The sequence below is a fragment of the Ipomoea triloba genome, chromosome 11 (genome assembly GCF_003576645.1).
Source record: "Ipomoea triloba cultivar NCNSP0323 chromosome 11, ASM357664v1".
Classification (NCBI taxonomy): Eukaryota; Viridiplantae; Streptophyta; class Magnoliopsida; order Solanales; family Convolvulaceae; genus Ipomoea; species Ipomoea triloba.
The window spans coordinates 17,678,649-17,699,408 of record NC_044926.1 but is presented as its reverse complement, the minus strand read 5'-3'; the positions used below and the strand labels follow the sequence as shown (position 1 = coordinate 17,699,408).

The 20,760-nt window shown below is 35.3% G+C and overlaps 1 protein-coding gene and 1 long non-coding RNA gene across 3 annotated transcripts; both read left to right on the top strand.

Moving 5' to 3' along the window:
• Nucleotides 1-3,419: 3,419 nt before the first annotated feature.
• On the top strand, nt 3,420-14,679 carry LOC115996757 (katanin p80 WD40 repeat-containing subunit B1 homolog). Of its 2 annotated transcripts, XM_031236153.1 has the most exons (19): nt 3,420-4,023; nt 4,221-4,351; nt 4,733-4,850; nt 4,948-5,174; nt 5,523-5,625; nt 7,975-8,045; nt 8,271-8,345; nt 8,447-8,590; nt 8,685-8,913; nt 9,102-9,383; nt 9,483-9,629; nt 10,103-10,162; nt 10,361-10,482; nt 11,467-11,592; nt 12,974-13,048; nt 13,164-13,276; nt 13,726-13,842; nt 13,965-14,033; nt 14,114-14,679. In XM_031236153.1, the coding sequence occupies exons 1-19, from the start codon at nt 3,993-3,995 to the stop codon at nt 14,175-14,177; spliced, it is 2,304 nt and encodes a 767-aa protein (XP_031092013.1). In that variant the 5' UTR covers nt 3,420-3,992; the 3' UTR covers nt 14,178-14,679. The 2 variants fall into 2 exon arrangements, with proteins under 2 accessions (XP_031092013.1, XP_031092012.1); XM_031236152.1 differs by having other exon boundaries at nt 3,421-4,023; nt 9,102-9,629.
• Nucleotides 14,680-19,277: 4,598 nt separating this feature from the next.
• On the top strand, nt 19,278-20,436 carry LOC115996359. The gene is made up of 2 exons (XR_004093598.1): nt 19,278-19,963; nt 20,088-20,436. It is a non-coding gene; the product is annotated as an uncharacterized LOC115996359 (long non-coding RNA).
• Nucleotides 20,437-20,760: the final 324 nt, after the last annotated feature.

Below are 20,760 nucleotides of genomic sequence, written 5' to 3'. Positions count from 1 at the left end.
CAGAATTTATTACCTCCATCCCTAGGTGCACACTAGGTGAAACCCGTCTTTTGGCTCTAATTGGCAAAGAACTACTATGAGGCAAATTATTCTAAGTTCTCCATAATTGGCTAATAAATAACTCTCACAGATAGTTAAACTTGAAATTTTATGGTTACCAAACCTATTGTCCGATTAACTTGTCTGATAATCTGTATCAAATATGCATATTGATAAGCTCTTTTGGGCATGAGCTATTCCTTCCCATCTTTTATCTTGGTAGTGGATTGAGTCGAGTCAAAATCCAATATTTCATTAAGTTCCAATAGATTTTCATATAAATATGCGATAACCAAAATAGCTATATAGTGCAAGTAGTTTAGTAAGTTACTTGTCTGGAAGTATTATTAATTAAATTACTTTTTCAAAACTTTCTAATTTATTAAAAAATAACTAAAATATTGGGAGGGTCATGCTTTATGTGCATTTTATACACAACCTCAAACATGACTTGAACTCATAATGGGTACAAAATTTAAAATTCACTCCTATATAGAAATGACAACATGATTATTTTACCTAAAAAAAAACTACAAAGAATTTTACATACTCCATTATCTATCATGTTTATTGGTCAAATAAACTCTTTCACATTTACTTATTTTCTTTAGTAAATTTTAATTATTTTTAAAATTAATTTTTTGTATTTAATAATAATTTTAATGTAGTTTCTAAATATATAACGTGATATACTAATAATAAGCTTAATATTATTAAAAATTAAATTAAAAATAATTTCAATCTTACATCGTTAATCGAACCAGACACATAAAATGAGATAAAGAAAATATAATGTAAAATGAATATTATAAAATAAAATTAGAATGACAATATAACATCACTCTTAGGGGCGTTTGGTTCAAGTTACATAAGATAACTAAGGTTATATTTGCTTGGGAATATAAGATTCTCATGTTTGGTTCAAGTTATGTAAGATTACCAGGGAATGTAACATAACCTCCCGATGAAGTTTTTAGCTATTGGAAGGGAATGTGAGATACACCCCAATTTTTTAGGTAATATCACATTCCCTTATCTTATTACTAATATTGATCTTTTGACATTTTAATCAATTTATCTTATTTCCGTTGTCTTATTTACCTACTTCAATTTTAAACCAAACATAGGAATCTAACATTCCCAGCAATTTAACATTTCCTAAGGTAATCTAACATTACGTGAACCAAACGTCCCTTTAAATTATTATCATTTAAATAGATTTTTAGAAATCCATTTAGTTTCAATTAGGGTGCATTTGGTTCGCACATGGGAATCAGAATCGAAATGAGTATCAAATACTTGGTATTGGTAATGAGTTTTGGTGAAAATATTTTACATGTTTGGTAGTAGGGTGGAATAAGAATGATTATTAATAGTTGGGGAAACGAAGGAGGAAGGGAAATGAAACTCTTATTTTATTAGAGAATGCGTTTTGCAATTAATGAGGTAATCAAAACTTATAGTAGTGTTCTAAAAACCTGTCAACCAAATAATAGCAATGACTTTGATACCTGATAGAACTAAATTGCCTTGTATACTCTACCAGTATAACAATCAACGTACAGTATAGAATGGATTGAATAATTTAGCCCCAAAAATCTTTTTATTCATTGTTCTTCAATTCAATTAGAGAGAACATAGAGCATTACCCCTTGGGTGTTTTTAGAGAGAAGTAGAGAGGGAACCAAGCCTCTTATTTCATAGACTAATGACCTTTATATAGGCCTATAATATTGATTGACTACAAGCATGGTTGAAAAAATCGCTAGGCGCTTTCTAGGCGTTCGGGGAGCGCCTAGCGCCTAGGACGCCTAGCCGGGGATTAATCGGCGCCTAGGCGTTCGTGTATTTTTTTTTATTTTATTTTTTATTTTTTAAAATTTTGTTTAAGTATTTTTAATTTTTTAAAGACTATAATTATAAATTATATAATACTTTAATAGTTAATACTAAAATATTAAATATTAACCTAAAAAATATCTAAAGTTTATACAATTTAGGATTATTTCGCTCAAAACGGTGTTGTTTTGAGTGAAATAACCCAATAAAAAAAAGAAGAACAATAGTTAATCGACCGACTAGAAGGCCTAGTCGGTCTAGTCGACGCCTAGGCGGTCAGTGCCTAAGTGGCCTAGGCGGTGCTTTGGCGGCCTAGGCGGAGCTTAGGCGGTCGCCTAGCCGGCCAGCCGCCTAGACAACCATTTAATGTGATACGCTAGACGGGGATTAATCGGCGCCTAGGCGGGATTTTTGCAACATTGACTACAGGACATTTGACCCGAACCGTTTGACTCGACCCGACTACAAAGCGAGGGCAATAATTGTAAAGGGATGTTAAACTCGGAGAATATTCCCTATTAATATCCATTTCTGATAGAGTTAATTCCATAAATGATCCATCGACTATTGACTTTTACCAATTTTTGTCCTCGACTTTTAATTTGACCAAAGTTGGTCCCTTAATTATTGATTTTGTACTAATTTTGATCCTTCTGTTAAATCTATGTTAAATGGGTATTAAAATTGAGGGCAAAAATGTAAAACCAAATATTTTAACCTTTCTTCTTCACATTTTTTTAACTATTGATTTTGTATCATTTTTGCTATCGAATAAAGCAAACAAAATAAAAAAAAAAACCTAATACAACAATAAAATATACAATATAATAACACTCCACATCCAGTTAGAGAATTTACAAAAAAAAATAAATTATTACGGAGTATATATTACATTGCAGTAAACAAAAAAATCAAAAATAAAATACATGAAAAAAATTTGATTACTTGAAACAATTTAACATAAAATGTAAAAAATAAATATATTGGCTCACATTGTTCCCTATATAATCTTGCGATGGAGGAGGGGAAACAAAGTGAAGAAGAAGGGTTAAAATATTTGGTTTTACATTTTTGCCCACAATTTTAACACTCATTTAACATAGATTTAACAGAAGGACCAAAATTGTTACAAATCAATAGTTAAGGGACCAACTTTGATCAAATCAAAAGTCGAGGACAAAAATTAGTAAAAGTCAATAGTTGAAGGATCATTTATGGAATTAACTCTTTCTGATAGCTAAAGCTGTCAACCAAACACACCCTCATTATTTTTAGAAATAAAATTTATATCTAAATTTTAAAGATGAAATATTAAATGCAAATGATTGGAAACAATGGATTTAAATCTTAACCCATAATTATGCCTTCTTCACATTCCATAATCCTTCCCCTTTCCAAAAGATAGAAACATGATTAAACTTTAAAAAATTTGAAAAATAAGTTATTGTTGAGAAAAAAGAAATTTTAAAGAAAAAGAAAAAGAAAAAGGTAGACAAGGTGAGAGAGAGTATAGTTTGAGCACGACAGCGCGACAAATTTTGAAATTCATTATCGAGGATTTGAAAAAAACACAAATGATCCCAAATTTTAAGATTAACCATTTACTATAATTTGCAGTATAATTTTGTTGTCTGCTATGATCATCAAAGAGGGATCTGGAAAACCCCATTTCTTCCTCCCTCAACTTCCTCTCTCTTCTTCTCTTCTTCACTATAATCTTTTATATTGTACTGTTATTTTTTTCATTTTCTGCCGAGAGAATCTGTGTTGCGCATTACCAGAGCAGTACTGCTCATAATTTCTCCGCCATTTTCAAAAAACAGGGGGGAAAAACCCTTTAAGAAGAAGAAAGAACAGTGTCTCAGACTCTCAGTCGGCTCGCCGGACGCCGGGAATTGGAGAAGTCTTGGGAGGTGTGCTAGCAGTGTTTTACTAGGGATTGGCGTCGGTAATTTGGTAATATTGTAGTTGGGTTTCGAAAATGTGGAGGTGGGTTGGTGAGATCTGGAGCGGTTCAGTAGCATGAAGAGACCAATTCCTCCGATTCTAGCCGCCGCTACTAGGGTTTTTCGCCGTCGAAAGTTTCGTTTGCATTTTTCCGCACCGACTTCTCGATGACTACTACCAAACGTGCTTACAAGCTACGTATCCTTTCCATTTTTCATTATTCTTTTTAAAATTTTGTTTACTGCTGGAAAATGTGTTTTGGTTCCTATCTCTAAGAAAAAGTAAAGAAACTAGATCTATAATGTTGTAAGATCTAAATGGTTATAAGAAATTGCTGCAGAATGATGAAATTCCTTTTGTTTTAATTTGTTGGCCTTGACAATGTACTATTATAGAGGAGTTTGTAGCACATTCTTTGAGTGTGAACTGCCTCAAAATCGGGAGAAAGTCATCTAGGGTTCTTGTAACTGGTGGAGAAGATCACAAGGTTAATCTTTGGGCCATTGGCAAGCCTAATGCTATCCTGGTGGGTTCAGTTCTCCTCTCATTTTCCAGTTTTCTTTTCTACTCAAGTGTTAAATTTTCTCATGTTAGTGTTAACTGAAGTTGAGATGATGGAAGACAGTAGCATAAAAGACTAGTATTGCTTTGTAATGTTTAGACATCTGCACTATTTTATTACCAACAAGTATTTAGTTTTAAGATATCTTACTTGTTAAATGCACTTTCTTTTTGTTGTGCTTTCTTGTGTGTGCATTACATGGACCCATTTGTGTTGTTTCATATTGCGGCAATTGCATTGGATGCTAAATTGATGATTTCATTTGCTTTGCAATCCATGCATTAATACTGTTATTCATTGCTGGTGTATCTTTACATTGATCTTGTGCCTCTATTCCTTGTGTAGAGTCTGTCAGGTCATTCGAGCGGGATTGATTCAGTTAGCTTTGATTCTTCTGAAGTTTTGGTAGCTGCAGGAGCAGCAAGTGGGACTATCAAACTTTGGGATTTAGAGGAGGCCAAGAGTATGCCTGCTGTAATTCCTTTTTATTTATTTATTTTACTTTTAATACCTGCTGTAGAACTTTAGCATTTTTATTCATTGATTTTCTCTTTTCTTAGTTGTCCGGACACTCACCGGACATCGGTCCAATTGTATATCTTTGGACTTCCATCCGTTTGGAGAGTTCTTCGCATCTGGTTCTCTTGACACGAATCTTAAGATATGGGATATCAGGCGAAAAGGGTGTATCCATACCTACAAAGGTCACACACGAGGTGTTAATGCCATCAGGTTTACACCAGATGGCAGGTGGGTTGTATCTGGTGGAGAAGACAATACTGTGAAGGCAAGATCCTTTAACCTTTTTTAGAGCCTACCGTACAATTGACAGGGTATTGTTTGGTTTGAAAACACTAGTTCATTATGAACCTCATGTTTAGATACATGCTTAAACATGTTTACTAAGTAAGTAAGTATCCAAACCATCCAAGTTTTACTTTTTGCTCAATACATTGTTACTAAAAAGAGAGTTCTATCTTTTTATCTTTTCCTTCCCTTGATAAACATTAGCTCTCTGCTGGCTTATGTTAGCACTTAGCAAAATGTAGGTTCAGTATTTTTATAATGATTGAATGAGTAAAGGAAAAAATCATAAGTTCCTAACAGTAAATTCTATGTTGTTGGCTTGTTGCAGCTGTGGGATTTAACTGCTGGAAAGTTGATGCATGAATTTAAATGTCATGAAGGCCAGATTCAGTGCATTGATTTTCATCCTCATGAGTTTTTGCTGGCAACAGGTTGGAGAATAGTTTTTGGTTTGATGCTACATAATTTTGTTTCATCTTGTATTGATTTTTTTCAACCAGTTAAAAATCATTTGCTGTCTTCTTCTAGTCTTGACTATAGATGATTGAGACTATGTTTGACATCTGTTATAGTTGCAACTTTCAGCTGATTTGTTCAGTAACAGTATCAATCTGAGTAGAGGTCATGTTTCTCTATTCAGGTAATAAGTTAAAATATGGTTTCCTGTTGTTAGTCAATCTAACCTGACAGAAATACAGAATAGTGGAGTCATGATTGGAAAGAATGAACCAAAAGCTACAGAAACTTGTGTTCCCAATGCAGATCTTGAATTTGTATCCATAATTAAGTTCTCTTAGAGAAGGCATGACCTTCAAGTTTGCTATCTGTGCTGGATGCAGTTTATCAAATGAGACCTCTTATTTTTGTATCTCTGCTATGAATTTGGCTACAATTTTTTACTCTTTGATTAGCTTTAATCAGGATATCCCAAAATTTAAGTCAATATTTGCTGTCCTCATCAACCATGCAATATTTGAAATGAAAATGATAACAAGTAAGAGTTTTTCTAATAAGACAGTGTAATACAAATATCTACAATGCTTCCCAGATTACTATTATGAACCTACCATTATGGACTGACGTGAACCAACAGCAACTGCCTAATTGAGATGGAATACTCTGTAGCCCATAAACCAAGATACAATTATCACAGTCTGGATACAGTCTTTGGGATATGATGGTTTTTATTTTCATCTTTCTGGTTAGAACAGCTGAAAATAGGCTTATCTTGTTCTGATGTCTAGAGCAATTGATGGACTTTTTGCTGTTAGTATTTTTCCTTTCTTTATGTTCTATGTTATCAAGAGCCAAGATGATTTCTTGTCCTTTTGATTTCATACATATACATATTTCAGCATCATAAAATTTCTCTCAAAGTATACAATCCTAGATATACATATAAAGAAGTTATTGCAAGCACTAAGATCATAAGAACACCCTCACAATTGAACTTTAACACACAAGCACACACAATTTGGCCCTAAAACTATCAGAGAGATGTGATTGAATTAACCAGGGGTGAGGAATACTTGTAACAACCAAGCTTTGAGAAGGGCAGGGGGGAGAGGGGCTGGGCTGGGAGTAAAGGAAGCAGCAGTGGCCTAAGAGCATCCATACTAAGGGGTTTTTTCACGGTTTTTGAGGGAAAGAGTGCCAACATGGCGGAGAGAGAGGAGGAGAGAGGGGAAAATTAATTCCTGCAAGAGAAGAGTTTTTTCAGAAAAGTGGGACCCACTGTCCATTTACTCCAGCCGCGCAGACTGTCTGTCGCTGTCACGCATGCGCCCAGTTTGTAAGTGTGATTAGGAAAGAGAAAATGAGAGGGGATAAAAAAAATAAAACAAATCTAATATTTAAAAAAAAAAAATCACCTGCGTCAGGACCACCTGACGCGCCCAGCGGGCGGCTGCTGTGAAAATAAGGTTGTCAGATTTTACTGTGCTTTTCTTCCCATATTTGCATATGCTTCCCTCCCCCTCTCTCCTCTCCTCTCTCATGCCATGTGTATATGTACGGTACCAAAAACCACCAAATATGCATTGGTGTAGATGCTCTTAAGGATGCTCTAAGAATGGTTGTCAGGAGAGGTTTGTGTACTTTGGAATTGGTGGTAGGCAAGGGATTATGCTAACAATTTATTTGCTCTTATGTAAGTTATGTTTTGGTTTGCTTCTGTAGATATATGATTTAAATTTGTTATATTACCTGGTTCAAGTATCTCATTTTGAATCTGTTGGATGCACTTGCAAACTTAGTGATTTTGTTAAGATGGGTAAAATATTTTGTAACATATTAAAAAAAGGTAAATTTCTTCTGACTTGAATACAATGATGAAGGATTATTGCTGCCCCATATTAGCAATAGGATTTGGGGCTATGAAATTTTTTGTTATACATGGAGTAGCAACTCTTGGGAAAAAAAACCTTTGGTTATTGAGGTCATGCTTGATGTTACAATTGCTTTAGTGTTCTTTTCGTTAGATATCACTTATCAGCAAACTGTTTAATGGATATTTATCGGTCTTTATTAGTCTTTGCCTAAATGTTATAATAAAAAAAATGAAGAATAGCAAATTATGCGTAAAATTGTACAGATGGACTGTTTATATGAGATAACAACCAAATTTAATCAAACGGCTAGTCATGCAAACATTGGGTTTTCAACCTTTAAATGCTCTTTGCTTCATTAGATTATGTAATTCACTGTCAACTGATTATTTTCTTAGTAAAATCATCTCTTATCATCAAAACCATTAACCACCTCATTTTTCTCTTTAACAGGTTCAGCTGACAGAACAGTTAAATTCTGGGATCTAGAGACATTTGAACTTATAGGCTCAGCTGGACCTGAGGTAACATTCTTATTGTCATTCTTTCCCCTTTTCTCTTTTTTTTTTTTTTTTTTTTTCAGATTGTGTGTTTTTTTGAGTACATTTGATGGGGGATGAGGGTGTTGTGATTTTAACCCAGGTCTACCACATGGAAAGGATTATAACTTACTATGAAACTACACTATGAACCCAAAATAGACAGAACTTCTTTAATAGTTTGTGTTTGTTTCCTTGTTGCAAATACAGACTTCTGGAGTGCGCTCTATGACATTTAACCCTGATGGGAAAACCCTACTATGTGGTTTGCATGAGAGCATGAAGGTAAGATCATTTTTTATCTCTTGATAAAGTAAATATTGGATTAATTTGTCATGGCATTTATCTCCTTTCAGGTCCTTTAAAGTGCTGTGCGTCTTTTGTAGGTTTTCTCATGGGAACCAATTAGATGTCATGATTCTGTAGATGTAGGGTGGTCCAAACTGTCAGATCTAAATGTCCATGAAGGGAAACTTCTTGGCTGTTCCTACAATCAAAGTTGTGTTGGTGTATGGGTTGTGGATATATCGGTATGACTCATATTTTTTCATTGCTAAATGCCTTGTTTATGTTTTAATTCTTTGGATTTATAAGTAATGTATTTGTGATCTTGTGTTCCCACAGCGCATTGAACCATATACAATTAGAACTAATACTCGATTAAATGGTCACTCTGAAGTGAAGTCTAATTCAAGCACAACTTTATCGGGACTGGCAGAGGATTCTGCAAAAGCCAGCTTAGGCAGGATTTCAATTTCTCAAAATTCAGATCCTGTCAAAGAAACTAAATCTTTTGGAAGACTTTCGGTATCCCAAAATCCAGACATTCAAAGGGAGCCCAAATCTCAAGCATGTATGCTATATCCCTCTTTTAAGCTTCTGAAGCTAACATGGTGTCCCTCTTTAATTTAGTTATTTTCTGTAACTTTCCTGCTAACATTCTCTGTTAGTTTTGAGTTCCTCCTTTCTGTTATTTCTATGTTCCAAATATTTGCGTTAATTTTTTCTTGGCATTCTTTTAACATATCTGCTTAAATGAAGCTACTGGAAATGTTCCTGGTACCCCACAACGGATAAATCTGAATGTCGGTCAAAGAGCAACTTCAGTAAATTCAGTTGCAGTTCCTAACATGACATCTCTAAAGAGGAATTCAGTCAAAGTTCAATCATCAACCAACTCTTCAGCTTTCAACAGATCAGAAGTGGTGCCTGTTATTGTCCCAAGAAATAACATAAAATTGGAGCAGTCAGCTGAATCAAGGAAAGAAGGAGTTGCAGCCCATGTGCCACCACAATCCTTGCAATTGAAAACATCTGATTTACGTAAGTTTTCAAATGCAACTGGTGACCCAGGAAGGCCGACTTATTCTACAGAATCTGACATTGATGTCCCAAAACCTGCTGAATTGATTGGAATTCCAGAGAGGAACATATTTCCTGCAATTAAGAATTCAGCAATTGGAATTGCTGCACCTGAGAGGAATATGAAGGATGACCGACATTTTCCTTCTCTAAAACTTGAAATGAATACTACCGCTGAACCACTTGCCAGAAACCAGCATGAAAACTGTGCGTACACTCTTAAGCACTATCTGCTTTTGCTTTTCAATTTTGTAATCTGTTTCCTGAGTTTGTCTATGTAACTTAGTGTCTATTTTACTCTATCAGTTCTTTCTAGTATGGATATGGATATAGGCATCAAATCATTGTTACTGCAGGTGACCATAAGTAACATTGTTTCATGATTGTTGATTTGTGGGTACATTGCTGGTGCATTCTACACATTGTGTTTTTCAGCTGCTTCATGTTTCGATTTTTTTTTTTTTTTTTAAATTCATCTTTATGCTAATTTTTTAACAAATATTTTAAACTAAATGGATAATCTATAGGTTTAAATGTTTAACAAGGATTTTTTTTTCTTCCTGAATTTACAGTCAATGTCGTTTCATCCAATTATTTCCTTCAGCTATTGTTTCTTCTTTTTGAGAGAACATCAAAAGGATATGATCCTTTAAACTCTGCTAACCCAATTTACATGGCAGATGATACCCAAGTGCCTACATCTAATAAAGATGCATATTCCATGGAAAGTCAAAGAAGAGGTATTTCTTGTGTCTATTTTATTTATTTATTTTTTAAAAACCATTTATATAATATAAATAAAAATCAACAGTGGAGGTACTAAAAAAGTTAGATACATATAACTGACTGTAAAGGAACCCCTGTTATTTTCTTTTTGAATGTTGTTGACTGTGTATCCTGTGGAGTTTGACTTATTATTCTGAATTTAAATTATTTAGGGAGAGCACGACCACTCGTAGCAAATTGGGACAAGAGAGAGAGAGTTACTCAGTTTGAAGGTTTTGCAGTCAGCAGTCCTACTGGGAATCTACCTGCTCAGAGCACACTCCAAGCTAATATAGTATGTCCATATATGCTACATTCTTTATTCTTTGTTGGTAATGCTTTCCTCCTGCTGGCGGTATCAGTGGTATTTTGTAGTGCAAACACATCAATTTTCTGAATTATTGATCCGTCAATAAAGTTTTTTGAATTGTGTACGCTTTAAGATTGTTATAGTGAGATAATCTCTTTCTTTTGTGTGATTGTAGTGACAGTGCAGTTGACTTTAGTTAAATGGGATGGTTGGTTCATTGAGAATGGTTACTTTATAGTTCCAAACAAGATAATTCAGAGGCAGTAGTCAGTTTGGATGATTAAGATTTAGGTTTCACTTCAGTAGGGTCCAGCTGCATACATACATGCTAGGCTGCCAGTGTAATCCCTAACCCAATGGTTTTCTTTCAACTGGCAGAAGTCATATCTTCATTTGTTGTGATCTTTTCTTTGCCAGAAAGTAGAATTGTAAAACTTGGGGATGTTGCCTATATTGAATCTCAAATAGTAAAGGCAAAAACTTGTGTGAGACCGTCTCACGGGTTTCAATTCGTGAGACGGGTTGGATCTTTCATTAATGAGGTCAAAGCTCCGACCCATTAATCAAATATTTGACACATTAATCAAAAATCCGAATCGTTTCACGGATTGAGACGGTCTCACACAAGTGTTACCCAATAGTAAAAGGGCGGTGCAGTGGGGGATTAGCTGTAACTTTGCTATCAGGATGTCTCATCCGGAATAACACAAACTAGTATGGCTTGATAGATAAATTCCAACAACCAAGCTCTGCATTTTGGATTTTTGCCTTACGTGTCACACTGTTTTAATTACATTATAATGCAGTAATCCCCAATTTTTCTAACATGCTTTGAAGTCATTCATGCTATTACAAATGTTTAACACTTTAACCATGTTGCAGTAGTTAGTTTTGTTTTCTTTGACTGTACTAGTTACTGGACTTGCTAGAACATTACCTTTTTTTTTTTTTTTTTGGCTTTATCAACAGTGGGGGCACACTTTATCAACTGAAAAGGAGACACTTTCTTATAGCGATGAGGACTTCATTGCCAACCTAATGGAACAACATGATCAATTTGTTGACTCAATGCGGGCTCGTTTAGCTAAATTAGAGGTAAGCAGTGATAATGCCTTTAATTTCCTGCTTGATTGCTGATGATTTTTCATGTTTCAATCCTACTGTCTGTCTGTCTTATGACTGGATGGTGAAATAGAAATTATTCTTCATTTGTTAAAAGTATAATGGCTAAGTGCTCTCTATTGATGTTTACCTTAGGCTTAGTGTTCAAAAATGTTGAGCCCAGAATGAAAGGAAAGCACATCTCACCCCTCATATGCAGGGTCTAGAGACGTAAAATGTGCTCAACCTTACCTCTACATTCCTATAGGTTGGTCCCAGGCCTTGAACCCTTGACCCAATAGTAATGAGAGAACACTAAATTAAATTCCAGTAAAAAATTATGAACCATTCCGGTGTTTAAATTCAGTGATTCCTTTTTAGGTTTTTCATTTTGCTTTTTTAACTCCTTCAAAACTACTGGAAACGACAGAACAACTCTGTATGTTTCATTGCCTCCTATCCCAATAATTATATATATTGGAAAATGTGTCAAATAAGCCCCCTTAGTAGAAGGAATAGTGCAATTGAGCTCCCAAAAGTGAATAAGAGCTCCATCAAGATCCCTAAAACTGGCAAAAATGTGCAATTAGGTCCAAAATGTTGTAACCTGCTGTATAAGTCATTTTGGACCTAATTGTACTGCTTTCTAATTCTGCTCTCTATCTGAACAACTTCATAAAATCCTTTTCTATTGCCAGCTTCATTAATTTTTACTGTTGGACCGTGTAGTTTAGTTCAGAGTTACCATATCCTTGCACACAACACAATCTGGAATTACCTACCTATTCAATTCTTCAAGTCATACTTAGTCTATCAAGTTATGAAGACTCGAGCATTGGTACTCTTCACAGATTGCAAAATTTTAGTTTAGTACACAGCTATAGACTACGCCAACCAAGAGTTTCTCCTACTCTGCACCTGGTGTGAAATGCAATCCATAGTTCCATACTGATTTGAAGTGAGGAGTAACAATGCTAAGATATATGAGTGCTGATGGCCCTCAAATCAAGACTTATGCAACATTTTTGTGTTGTGCCCTTTCTAATAAAGAAGTTAGGATTAATACCAATGCTAATATATATGGCTGCTGTGGACTGTAAAAGCAAGATGTGAGTGGAGAGTGATGCAATTTTTCTGTGTTTCATGTGTTCTTTAATTTTTTTACTACTGCAAATGTTATTCATGGCTCTTATAACTACATCTGACTTTTAACTTTCAATGACTATTGAGAATATAAGCATGTCATCCATATTCTATTTCAAACTTCTTTATAGTCAGAAGATGAAGCAGGGTTACAATGAACTTATTGTCTTTAGTTTTTGGTGGTTCAGTTCCCTTTAAGGGTTGTCTGAGTATTATATGAAACTTTTTGCAGGTAGTCTGCAGATATTGGCAACGAAATGATATTAAAGGGGCACTGGGTGTGATGGAGAAGATGTCTGATCATGCTGTAATACTGTTTTTACATAGTGTGATTTTGTTTATTTATTTTTATGCTCACTCCATATATCTCTGATGCTGACTTCTTTTTTGTCGCAAATGTAATTATTATGCTCTGGATACAGGTGCTTGCTGATGTGATGTACTTCTTGACCAAACAATCTGACATAATTACATTAGATATCTACACCTCTCTTCTGCCACTCCTTTCAGCTCTTCTTGAAAGCAACATGGATAGGTAGAGGATTTGAGCTGGATTTATCTTTTGGTTCTTATATACACACACACACACACACACACACACACACACACACACACACACACACACGTGGGAATTTCTAAGGTGCCAATTGACACCAGTAACTCTTATACCAAGTACAAACCCTCAATGCCTTTTCAAAGCTTTAAGGCTGTCCAAGGGTACAAGAGGCACGGTGCCAATCATCACCATAGCTCCCCCCCCTCACACCCACCACATATATATTCCTTTTCTGCTCAAGCTTAACATCTCTGAATCATTGAAGGTAAACGAATTAAAGAAACTTCTTTAACAAGATTATTGAATAATGAGTGAATGTATACTTGAAAATTTGTCTTCATGTACGCAAGCTTCTTTTGATGCTTTAAATTTCAATACATGCCTGTAGTGGACTGTCATGCCAAAGTCTAATATATTAGTTATCTTAGGCATCAAGATATTTCACTTGAAATGCTGCTAAAGCTGGTTAAAGTATTTGGGTCTATGATATATTCTTCACGGTCTGCTCCAGCATCAGTTGGTGTGGATATTGAGGCAGAGCAAAGGTAACTTTTCTCCATCATCCAAAGCTTTTACTTGAGTTTGTTGAGCATATTATATTATATATAAACATAAATGTGCAATCCAAGTATCAGCTTAGCCTAGCTGTCATTTCTGTGTTTGAAAGGTTGGAGCGCTACAATCTCTGCTATGTTGAACTTGAAAAGGTCAAATGTTGTCTGCCTACTCTAACCAGGTATGTTCCCATTTTCTAACCGTCGAAAATGCTTCTTCCATATCTTTGATGACTAAACCAAGGCATATTTCGTTTTCCAGAAAAGGAGGATCTATTGCCAAATCTGCACAGGAGCTGCTTTTAGTACTCAAAGAATTTTCATGACAATAGTATAGTACTGATTAAATATTTTGGACAGCAATGGTAATGTTGCTCGGGTGGATTGTGATGTTTGGGGCTGCGAAGCCTGCCTGTGCTGTCATGTATTTATGGTTTGCAGAGATAGCCACATTCCGGCGGGGGTGAAAGAAACAGTAACGAACAACTAATTCTTTCCGTATTTTAACTGATAACTCACTCACTCACTCGGGACTCTACGGTGCAGCTCTGCTGGAGTGGTTGCTGGAAATGGACAAGGAAGTGGTGAAGAATTCATCACATTTTCCGTTCTAACCCCACTATTCACATGTTGCCGTGTAATTGTAGGCATTGTGAGTGAAACCATGTATCGATGAAATTGGTTTGTGTATCAATCAATGCAAAAGGAGTGAATTGTAGGAAGAGGGTTGAACTATAACTATTGTGTTGATATATTTATAGTTGTTGAAAAATTGCAGTTATGGGCAGCAGCCAGCAGGTGAATGGGCAAAGAGTGTGTTGTTCCATTCTTCACTGTGCAGCATCCGTACACTTAAATATCTCCCCAATATTCAAATACTGAATAACTGAATAAAAGATAGGGTAATGTTGTGTATTAAATTTTATCTAATTAATTCGTAATTGATTAATAATGAAAGTTAAAAGAGATATGCAGCCTTCTCCTTCGAAACCACTCAAACCCCTTACCCTTGACAATTGTGATTTGACTTGTGCTCAATTTTTTGGGGTGATCATGAATGGTGGATTGGGGGTAGGGAAGGAGGTTTTTTTTTTTTTTTTTTTTTTTTTTTTTTTTTTTTTTTTTTGAGTACTACCGACTCTGTCACAATATAGTATCAAAGTACTAAAGTACAAAGAGTCAACAGATGCCTCCACTGAGACTCGAACCCACTCCCATCATTCATGTGGGAGTGTAAATTGGGACACCGGGTGCCACTAGACCACAAGATCTTTGGCATACTAAAAATATATTATGTGTATTGATTGTATATTATACAAAATAATATAATTTCAGTATTCAAATAATGTACTTTCAGTATTCAAATAATATACTTTCTTTGAATAAAATGTACATTCTTAATATATATATATATATATATTAAAACAGAAGTGTCATTTTCCCGCTCATTTTAGACAAAATTATTTAGTTTAAAATTTGAAATAAGTCAATATAAGATTACAATACTTAACAAAATTAAATCATATTAGTATTTGTTGTGAAACCTATTAGCTCAAACATGATATAGGGAGAAAAGTAAAGACAGTAATAGAGACAAAAATCAGGTGTATTCTTATTCATCATTCCACACATATATATAAAGGGGTACAATAATGAGATACATAATGAGGAATAATTGCGTCCGTTACAACTGTTACAAGCAATAATGTCCACTAATGAAATACTATTATAACACTCCCCCTTGGACATTATTTGACCACGACCTTGTCTCATGAACAATTTGCTAGGAAAACCCTGTGGGAAAAACTTAGACAATAAAAGAGTACATGATATTTATAATTTCATATATAGTCCTGGTTGCCTCATTAAAACCTTACACTAAGAAAACCCAGTGGAAAAAAACTTAGTTAAGGGAAAAGAGTACAACCATAACTTGTTGCGTTTAATCTTCATGATTTGCAAGAGTTGGTGGTCTTCTGGACCAATAATCTCTGTGTATGTTGTTGCTCCCCTTGAAGATAACAACCTTCCTGATTGCCTCGTTAAAAACCTTAACTTAAGAAAACCCGGTGGGAAAAACTTAGTTAAGGGAAAAAGAGTACAATCATAAGCCTTCAGGGCATAATCTTCAGGATTTCGGGGTTCGTCTATTCAAGTATTTATTTGCAACTTTCTTCCCGTTTATCATATTATAATCATGCCTCGTTAAAAACCACACTAGAAAAACCCATTGGGAAAAATCTAGTGAGGAAAAGAGTGCATGGTATAGGTTGCAAAAGAGTACAATTGTTGGTCCTTTTAGGATACACCCAATCTTCAGGATTGATTTAAGTAAATGTAGTCTGCATCTCCCCCTGAAGATAACAATTTTCAATTTCTACATTGCTTAAAGTAGAATAGATGTTTCAAAGGGATCGTAGAGGAGATGATATGACAACCTTCAGGATTATTACTATAAGTTAATATTTTATACAATGATTCTCGTGACTCTTCTGGAGCTTATGTGGGTTGAATAACACACATAACTAATTTTGAAAAGGGAGTCAATACCAAGTGATCTATGAGAAACACTCAGTGGTTTATTGCATAAGTTTACTAGATGATACTTGGAGCACTAGGAGTTATAAGTGATTTCACTATATGGACAATGTTAGTCCTAATATGATCACGGAACTTCTGGTTCTTTCGTAGTGTTCCAATAATGAAGAAATGGACTTCAGGTCCTAAAGTGTCCTCAGTATCATTTTTGAGTCTAAACGATTCCTTATCTTCTGCAAGAGATATAACCGTTAGTGTGATGAGTTCAAGGAAATACTCGATCTACAGGTCGAGATAATACTTGGTTTTTCCAAGTCCTTTAATTTCTAAAAGTCATTTTTGGAGCTAATACCATTAAGCTCTTTATGATTCAATAAGTACTACGGTATATTTTGATTTTTACATTTTCTTACTTCAGGAGGAAATTACTCAATTAATTGTGATCTGTGCTAAGATCATATAAAAACCATACCGTCCAGTGACCTTATTGTCATGACGTTTATTAGCTGCATATCTACGTTTGTACTGCCAATTATCTTGTATAGCGGAACTTAATGTCATCGTACATGGGAGATTTGATTAAAATTAATCAAGGGTTTCTGCGTTAACCCATATGCTACAAACACTCGCTATTATATCACCTTATTGTTTTCATTTCTCTTTCATACAAACATCCATTTGTAACCAACAGGGTTATTATTCAATGGTGTATGTATTGTCAAGAGAATCTGTTTTAGCGAGTCGAGCTTTGCCTTAATTACTCTTTTAAATATTAAATAATGAGCATGCATCTGGCACCTCACCTGGATCCAGTTTATTTAAATTAGCAATTATATAGGCGTGTGTTGTCGACAACTATATTATATAGTTTTCTCCCAAATTCATGATAATTAATCAGATCGTTAACATTTCCCAAATATTAAGATCTGTTCGTTCCGCATCCCTAGTATTATGTTTGTTTGGTGCACTTTACTAGGGTTTTTGTCTTCTGGACAGATGTCTTTAGGACATAATTCCTTTTTAGGACAAGAGTGACAATGCTTCTTTGCTAGCATTATGTTTCATATCTCTTAAACCGATAGATCTCCTACACTTCTGGTGTCAAGGAGTATTGAGATAAATATATTTGATCCAATTTGGGGATTATCTTATGGGACCTTGTCACTCTTTTCTGATCAACATGATCAGTGTATATATACATTATCGGTATATATATTTGGCAGATTATTTGCTAATATTGTAAATAGATTATCTTCTGAACTTCTAGTTCAGTTTTACTAGTACGTGGATTATAATGAAGATCTTTCCATTTCATGGAATTTCTCGGCATTTAAATGTGGGTATATCTCCCCCTAATGTCGTGAACAGATCTTCAGTATGCAGTCAGCGTATCTATTGATTCCCTATCATGGGCTCTATGTAAATAAATGGAGTTTTATAATCATTTATAGCCCATAAAGATACGCAATAGTGGTGATATAAGAATTTAAATGCACACTTAAGAATAGGAACGCAAATTGGGAAATATTTACACGTACTAGGTTTATCGGGGATGGATATTGATATGCAGTGAGCTAGATTAGAATTAAAATATATCAGGTATGATGTCCCCAAAGTCATCAATACCTGTTTGGATTTTATCACAATATTTTGGCAAACCAAATGATAATCATAAGTACGATATGATTCTTCAAAAGTGCCAAAATAGCTTTAATAAAATTAAAGCAATTAATATCAAATAATGACATGTCATATAAGATGATGTCGATAATTTGGTTTGACTCAGATGTATACAACATCGAGAGAATATAGTTGAAAAGATGCCTCTACTTATTACCAGAATGATCTTACTGATGATCATTCATGTTGGGATGAACTATCACCTTTGAGGGATAGTGATCATCAACTTAACATAGAGCATGCACCCGATAAAAAATATTGAGCATCTTGCAATAAAATTACTATTGTAATGTATAGAGGAAGAGCCTATCACTTATGGGATAGATATAGATGATAAGGTATTTGTATTATCAATATGACCAAACAAGAGCGTTTGCTTCAGGCAAAGCAACTTGGTCGGATTCAACATAGTGCTGCTCGCTTAGGTTTCAGCAAGACGCTTCGGGGTGTGGCACGCACGTGAACAGTGCCTTTTATATCCACACGTGAAACATACTTTGCTGTTGGGCTAAAAGTTATATGAAGTTGTCCTTGACTAGTTAAATAACTTTAAGTTTGGGACACAATTGTGTATAGCTAATTAAGTCAGTTACTGACTGAAAACCTTGAAATCTAAAGTTAAATCAGCCAAATTGTGCCTTAGAAAATACCAATGATATTTGTAGTCAAAAGCAATTCTTCACGGATTTTTATAGCACTATCGACAGGATATGGGATTGAGATAAATATCAATTTCAAGGGCTTACGTTAACAACATGCTCCTGTCCAAAATAAGATTGGTAGGTTCATATTTTGGAGATAACAACCAAGATCTAGATCTTTAAAAAAAAATCTATATACTATGGCTGGCTAAAAACGAGAGTCCACTTATTATTTGCATAAAGAAACTATATATTATGCAAATATGACAGAATATGCATATGAACTCATAAAATCATGTCAGCCAAATAAATTGCACAAATTAGCAATTTAATTTCGGAGCATAAATAATAATTTGAATGGTATTTTGAAAACAATATAGTTTTCAAAAAAAACGCTGGCCCAAATCAATGTATACATGTGAATTAATATATCACAAAAAAATGGCTCATTGAACAATATATCAAATAGGCCAACATCCCATCAAGTATATTTCAGCATATGTTAATCTTGGTCTTGGCTGAAATGGGCCAAACCCGACCCAAGAAAACATATTATCAGATGCTAAATGTCTGAAAAAAAAACTTAGCAGATAGTGGCGGAGGCAAACAAACCCTAGTTGCCTTCAATCTAATCTGTAACAGGCTAACAGCCAAAACGTGTGAGAGAGGGAGAGATGCGCGGAGGCAGAGAGGCCATCAGGGCCGGGGCCGCATCATCGGTCGCCGTTCACGACTGGAGCCTCCATCACCGCTCGCCGTCACGGCCGGAGGTCTCCCACTACCGCACCGGACTTCGTCGCCGGCATCGCTAACGAGGATAGATCGCGAGCCACCGCCGCACTCTGCTGAAGCGCGATCTGTCAGAGTTCCACGTCGCGGTCCTTCTGCCGGAGCACCGCGTTTTTACCGAGGTCGGAACGTCGATCGCACAGATCAGCCGTCGCACCGGCCTATTCGCGAAATAGCGCAGCCACCATCACCAGACGGAGCCGACCGCAACCCCAATCCGCGCCGTCCTCTTCGCGACTGTCGCGACCAGCGAGAGTGCTGCCGCTAGGATACCATCGCCGATCACAAAATAGATCTAGATAGAACATAGATTGATCGCTCAGAATCGTTGCCGCTGGACGCGACTTTACCTCTGGGCTGAGCCACCTGCCGGATCCACGATGCGAACGCTCGTGGGAAAGAAGGAACCGGCCACCAACAATGGATTTGGCTAAGAAAAACTATGGTGGCAGATCGGTCAAAGGGTAAGTTTTTTTGTTTAAAAAAAATTGTACATAAAGGAGTGTTTATGGTCTACGGGTTCGAGGAACTATCCACATAAGCAGAAACGTTTTCTGCAATTTTTGTTAAGCACCACCATATTTGCAGAATGAAAAATATGCAAATTGATGGACAAAAGCAGATTCGGTGCTGCTCAATAAAATGTTCGTCTCAAACGTTTTTGCCCTTCTCAAAGGCAGAGTGCTCCTTATACAGGAAGCGAACGGCTCTGCGGCGCTGCGATTTACACAAAGCAAACGGAGACAACGAGGACGTCGCCGCTACCTCCCTCACGCCGGAGCACAGTCACGAGTCAAGTCAATATCAGGTTGACTACATATGGTTTGCCTAAAGCAGGTTATTTTTCTAAAAATATTCATATAGTTTGAATACATATTTATATACAAAATGTATTCAGAATGATATACAAAGTACAAACAGCAACCGTGTACACAAATATTGCATATCACTCAAGGAAAATATATATATATATATATATATATATATATATATATATATATGTGCATAAGGAGAATATTAATATGCAATTTACTTGAAGAGAAATTTGCATGTAGATATATACATACACGAAATTCAATATATATATGCATATACATACCGGAAACAACAGGCACAAATTTATGTATGCATTCAAATAGAAAATTAAATTCATATTGCATACAAAACCAAATAAATCAATTAGATCTATTAGACAGAAAAAATATAGGGTTCTTGATACCACTTGTAAACAAAAAACATAGCACTGTAAATAAAGTATAAT

Coding starts and splice junctions, on each gene's coding strand:
- LOC115996757 (XM_031236152.1), top strand. CDS start 3,993: ATGACTACTACCAAACGTGCTTACAAGCTAC. Junction 5,626..7,974: donor TGAGTTTTTGCTGGCAACAG/GTTGGAGAATAG, acceptor TCTCTTTAACAG/GTTCAGCTGACAGAACAGTT. Junction 10,163..10,360: donor CATGGAAAGTCAAAGAAGAG/GTATTTCTTGTG, acceptor TAAATTATTTAG/GGAGAGCACGACCACTCGTA.